At 56.1% G+C, this 5,874-nt stretch overlaps 1 protein-coding gene across 1 annotated transcript in view; it reads right to left on the bottom strand.

Annotated features, from left to right (window-relative positions):
- Positions 1-5,874, bottom strand: part of KIF7 (kinesin family member 7) — a 10,569-nt gene that overhangs the window by 1,084 nt on the left and 3,611 nt on the right. Inside the window, 13 exon segments of the mRNA XM_035891464.1 lie at positions 55-138; positions 518-724; positions 947-1,162; positions 1,469-1,645; positions 2,142-2,267; positions 2,477-2,674; positions 2,791-2,993; positions 3,341-3,496; positions 3,888-3,994; positions 4,261-4,463; positions 4,884-5,111; positions 5,256-5,393; positions 5,706-5,874. The exon segment at positions 5,706-5,874 is cut by the window's right edge and continues 21 nt beyond it. Of these exon segments, the coding sequence (XP_035747357.1) occupies positions 55-138; positions 518-724; positions 947-1,162; positions 1,469-1,645; positions 2,142-2,267; positions 2,477-2,674; positions 2,791-2,993; positions 3,341-3,496; positions 3,888-3,994; positions 4,261-4,463; positions 4,884-5,111; positions 5,256-5,393; positions 5,706-5,874 (2,212 nt within the window).

The following is a 5,874-nucleotide window of genomic DNA, read 5'->3' as shown; positions in this document are numbered from 1 at the left end:
GGGCCGCCCTCCCCCACCCGCGGGCCTCCCCCGGCCCCCCCCCAGCCAGTACACCAGCTGCTGCTGCTCCTCCAGCTGCATCTCCAGCTCCGAGAAGGCAATGTGCTGCCTGTGCTGATCCTCTCGCAGTGTCACCACCTGGCCAGGGCCCAAGAGCAAGGAACATCTCAGCTCCTTCAGAGCCTGGAAGCTTTCCTGCACCACTGGACCTGATAAAGTTAAGCTTTTTGGTACAGTGTATGAAGGTTAGTAGTTCTGGGATGTCACAGCTGCCTCGCAGAGGGAAGAGCAACATGTGGCTGCACTGACGTGGGCAGAGCCACCTCAGGGATCCATGCATCCTATGACTAGTTAAGCCTCCCTCCCAGGTGTCAGGACGGGTGGGGATCATGGTTCTGTGGCTTTGTGGCCTGACTTTACAGGGCAAAAGTACAGCAGGAGGCAGGCAGAAGGCTTGAGGCTGAGTTTGGCCAGATACTACAGTTCCCCACGAGCACAGAAGGTAGCTGTCTCCCACCTTGTCAAAGTACTTGCAGAGAAGAGCTCGGGTCTCAGAGGAGGAGAGGTAGCTGAGCTTGGCCATGAGGTTCATCTCACACTGGGACAGGAGGCTGGCTGAGGCCCGCAGGACTCGTTGCCTGCATGTGATGGACTCATTCTTGTACTCAATGGCTGCATCCAGAGCCTCGATTGCCTCGTCCAGCTGGAACAAGATCCGTTCTTCCTGCCAGGGCAGAGCTGCAGTTACTAGGGAGCATAAGGGTTTGCTCTGCTTCACCCTGCCCTGACTTCCCTTGTCACCTTAATAGTGCTGGCAAGAAGTTGGGATATGCACAGTTTGGGGACAGGGGGGAGCATCTGCTAATGACCCCATGTTCAGGTCTTTACTTCTCTCTTACTACCTCATGCTCTTGCAAGCAGAGCAGCCCAGCCCAGGAAGAGGTACCTCTGGGGACAGCAGGGTGCCCTGACGCAGCTTGTTGTCGAGCTCCAACCTCTGTTTGAGCAGCTGGTCCTTCTCCTGGCGCAGGTTGTTGATCTCCTGGCGGATCTGCTGCTGGTCATGGGCACTGCCGTGACGTAGCTGCCCGTTCTTCTCAGTCAGCTCTTTCTCCAGGTGCTCCAGGCGGCTGGACACACGCACTATGTCGTCTGTCAAGGCCTGCAGCAGAATATGCTCAAGGGGGTCTGCTCTAAAGGCAAGTCCAGACCCTCAGCCCCTTTCTACTCCCTCCATAGGTCAAGTGACCCCATACACACACCTAAGCCAAGGGCTATCAAACCAGCCAGCTCAGAGGTGTAGTGCAAGCAGGCTCTCCTGTAGAGGCAGATTTGCTACCCACTTCCCAACACCACCTCAACTTGATCTGCAGCCCTCTGCCAGACCCAGGATGGCACCCAGGTTTTTCAACCTCCCACCTCTGCTGGAAATCAAGCAGAGGGCTGAGGTGTCACACTCTTGCCCTACCTGGCTGGAGCGGAGTCGTTTGCTCTCCAGACCGTTCTTTTCCTGCAGCAGGGCTTCCTTTTTGGCCACAATAGCTTCCCGCTTCCGCAGCTCATCTTCCAGCTCATCCAGGGCCCGGCGCTGCTCGAGAACTTTATCCATCTCCATATCCAGCCACTTCTTCTGTTCCTCAATTTTCTGATGGAAGGAGAGGCAAAGGGCATGTGCATGTGTGCAGACAGCAGCAGCAATGCCCGGGACTGCTAGACTGGAGTAATGAGGTTGAGATCAGAGAGAGTCTTGAGTCCATCTCGGCTAAACCCTATAGCCTACGCTTCACTGGTTTTATCCTTCCAGCTGCTCTGAGAGGCAGAACTGAACTAAATCCCCAGCTGCCAAGGAGTCCTTGGGGACCGCGTCTCCCACCACCCTTCTGCTAACAGACAAGACTTCACAGCTTCTTTGCCAATGCTAGGATTTAGAAGAGAATCCTGGTCCTGGGTGTAAGACAAGATCTAAGTCATCTGCCACTAGCTACAAGTGACATTACGGACTGTCCTCCTCAAGGACAGGATGGGCTATGTCCCATCTCAAGCTGAAGCCCCCTGCTTCCAGGCCTCCCCTGCCAACCAGCAGTCTGCCACAGCAGTCCCCTTGGAACAGGACGGAGGTGGCAGGCTCGCTCTGCCTGTACCTGCTGCTGCTCCAGGCTGATCACGGAGCCGTTGCTGCCGCTCCGCCGCTTCCTCTGGAAAGCTGCTATTTCCTCTGTTTTGATGCGGAGGATTTTCTGGTGCTGCTCGTGCTTCAGTTCCAGTTCCTGTGTGGGAAGGAGCAGCTATGAGCCTCAAGAGGCTGTTTGCTCTAGAGCCAGCTCTTTGGATACTCTTAAAAAAATCATCTCTCCATCCCCGTGCTCTCCAAGACAATCACAGACCCCATCAGAGCTACCCTGACATGCCCAGCAGCTTGCAGAGCCCACCCATCGTTGTCCTCCCAAATACCCCAGCTGCTCCTGCCCATTCCTACCTTGACTTGGTGCTGCCGCTTGTTCACCTCTGTCTCCAGCCGCCGCTTCTGCTCGCTCTCCTCCCGCAGCCGGCGCTGCAGCTGGCCCTGCTGCCGCCGCATCAGCTGAATGTTCCTCTCCAGCTCCTGCACTCGCTTCTCGCTCTGGGTTGAGAGCGACACCAGCCTCTCTGTCGCCTGCTTCTTCTTGCACAGAACCTGCCAGAAGGTGAAAGCTGCCCTTGGGCTCGGCCTCTCCTCTGTGCCCTTTGCGCAGATGCCCCCAGCTCTGCCCCTGCCCACCTCCCCGAGCAGGCAGAGCCCTTCCCACTCACCTGCGCCTTGCTCTGTGCAGCTGCCACACGCGTGCGGTACTCCTGCAGCTTGCGCTTCTCCCCAGGGTCCCAGGGCTCTTTGCCCTCCAGCTCCTGGAGCTGCTTCTGGCTGTCGCTCAGCTCTGCCCGCACCTGCTCTGCCTCCTGCTCCAGCTCGCTGATCTTCTGGCAGTACTGCCTGTTCAGAGCCTGGGCGTCCTTGCCTGCAACACACCCCCCTCCACCATGACCTCCAGGCCCCCTTTCCTCACAGCCAGGACCCTGCAGGGGGATGGACCTTTCCTCTGTCTTCCTCAAGCATTTTTCACTACAGAGACTGAACACTCCCTTGCCCTCATCTACTCCGGGGAAGGGATTTGGGGAGAAACTACTGGGAAGGGTCTCACTCAGCTGGAGGGATGAAGAAACAGTGCTCTGCTGCCTACAGGGAAAGGGACTGGGCACAGACAACACAGGGAGGGAAGGTGAGGATGGGAGTAGAGACCAAGCATCCCAGCTAGGAGGAGATTCCATAGGGAATGGATGCACATTCCCACCAGCAGCTCTGCACCTGTCTTAATGAGCTCCGTGATCAGCTCCTCCTTCATGCGGATGTTGATCGCCAGCTCTCGGATCTTCTGCTGTGCTTGCACCAACCTCCACTGGGAGTCCTTACCTGGCAGACACTCCCAGAGACTGAGCAGTGGCTCCCACCTCCTGCAGACCTCTGCAACACAGATTCGCAGGTAAGGAAGATCCTGTCTTAGCAGCTGGGTGACAGACAATCTAACTCGGATCTGTAGCCAAGAACTGGCACAGCATTGCCCAGAGTCCCCACAGCTTCCACCAAAACATGCAGCTCTTGCCAGACCCTAGCAGTTCAAGTTTCTCCTTAACAATTGCAGCTAGACCGTCATCTGCTCCGCTTTTGTCCTTGGGACTCATCAAGATGGGACGTAGTTCAAGTTTCTCCTTAACAATTGCAGCTAGACTGTCATCTGCTCCACTTTTGTCCTTGGGACTCATCCAGATGGGATGCGTTGCCTTCCTATCAACAGCACCCATGAAGCACCACCAGCCCTAGGAAGACTGTCCAACAACCTACAGTTGCCACTTGCCTTTTGACAGCTCCAGCTGCTCCTCCTGAATCAAGGGGGCATTGCCTCCGCCCGGCTCCTCGCTCAACTTGCAAATCTCTTTCTTGCTCCAGCTTTGGATCCCGTTTCTAGAAGGAGCAGCAAACGAATCAGTTGGGTCTGGGTACTGCCAGAGCTGTTCCCAGTAAGGACCCTCATGATCCACAGGCTTCAGAAGGAGACAGAAACAGTAGCTGTGGTCAGGAAAGATGGTAATTAGCTGCCTCAGCAGAACCACTGACCCCAGAGGCAGCGTTTGCTTCTACATCCTACATGAGAGCTGAGATGCAGAGGTGGGACAGCAGGTCACTCAACTGCCAGGGCACTGCACAGTGCTGGGACAGCCTCAACTCACCGGCGCTGGGACAGAGACCGTTTCTGTTCCCACTCCTCCTCCTCCTCTCCTGAGGACAGTTCTGCCAGCTTCTCCGAGTTCTGGCTGAGCTCCTTCCTCAGCACCACAGCCTTGATCTCTGGATTGCTGGCTGGACCCTGTGCGTGGTTCAGGTGCCAGCCTGCCAGGTTGTCCTCCTGGAAGGAGGGGTTGCTGTCAAGCTGCTGGGGCAGAGAATCAGAAAGAGAGGAAACATGCTGCATGAGAGCCGGTGTTAGAAAAAGCAGCTCTCAGCTGGACATCACTGCTAGACACAAAGAAAAGCAACACAAAATGGAGATGAGCGTGTTTTCAGGAAAACTGGTGTGTTGCTAGACTCAGCTGCCTGCCCTCCTGCTTTCTGCTGCTCAGAAGCTGAGCAAATCTGGGACCTGCTTGTAATGCCAAAGTAAAAGCCTCGGTTTTGAAGCTGGAATGGTTTTGCAGGAGTTGTGAATCTCTTTGGATGTGAACACCGAGTGCAGCTCTCTGGACTACACCTGACAAGGTTCAGGTTCAAGAGTGGAGAAAAGGCAGTTCACTCAATGGAGAGCATCTGAGTGAAAAGGCAGCAGTTCCTCAACAGCACAGACTTGCACCCTCACCTTCCTGCAAAGGGCTCTTCCACTCTGCTCAGTGGGAAGGAGCCTCGAGGGAACCCCGCTGAGGCCATGGGATGGGGCAGCATCCAGTGGGGCCGTGTGAGGTCTCTGGCTGGCGGTCACCAGATGAAGGTTTTCCAGCAATTCTGGCACACACAGGTTTGGTGTTGCCATCTCCAAGCGCACGTGCAGCTCTGAGATCTTATCTTGCTGCTCCTGCAGCTTGTCGCTCTAGGAGGCAACGAGAAAAATGTGGTTTTGTACACATGGATCCCGGACCTGCTGCAGAGGAACCTGAAATCTGGGCTGCGCTCTCCTGGGGAGGAAGGGGAGGAGTGGGGGAGTTCCGACAAAGAGAGCAGAGCCCAGAAATACCTGCAGCTTATACTGCTCCATGGCATCCTCCAGGGCAGCCAGGAAATCACGGTTCTCCTCCTCCAGGCGCTCCACTTGCCTCTGCAGTTTGGCCACCTGCTCATCTCTGATGGACTCACACCCCTTCTCAGTGTTCACCTGCCCCCAGAAATACAAGAGAGGCAGCATCAGCATCCACCTTTGTCCTTCCCTTCCCATGCTGGACTCCACAAGGGCACAGCAGCTCTGCAGACTCAGATTTTTCCTGTGAAATAAATCTCTCTGCCGCAGCTGAATCCAACATCTCCCTGCCTGTTCCGAGGACCACACCATTCTGCCTCCCTACCGCCTCTTGGCCAGGTTGCTTCTCCTCTCCCTCTCCTGACCCTTCCACCATGCTGTGCTGAGACTGCTGCATTCAGTGGCCATCAGATGAACTCCACCTTGGAGCTAAACCACCCTGACTGTTACCTGGGCTTTTGGCAGCTTTGAGCTTTGCGCCTCGGGGCTCTGGTCTTCTGCAGAGGTGCTCTCGATGCCGCTATCCAGCCCGGCTGAGGTCAGCTCGCTCCTCTCGCTCTCCACCGCGCACAGCCACTCCTTAACCCGCAGGATCTGCTCCACTGTCAGGGTAATGTCC

The sequence above is a fragment of the Egretta garzetta genome, unplaced genomic scaffold (genome assembly GCF_000687185.1).
Source record: "Egretta garzetta isolate BGI_Z169 unplaced genomic scaffold, ASM68718v1 scaffold203, whole genome shotgun sequence".
In the NCBI taxonomy this organism is placed as follows: Eukaryota; Metazoa; Chordata; class Aves; order Pelecaniformes; family Ardeidae; genus Egretta; species Egretta garzetta.
Note: the sequence above shows the minus strand (reverse complement) of the source record. Positions and strands in the feature narration are given on the sequence as shown.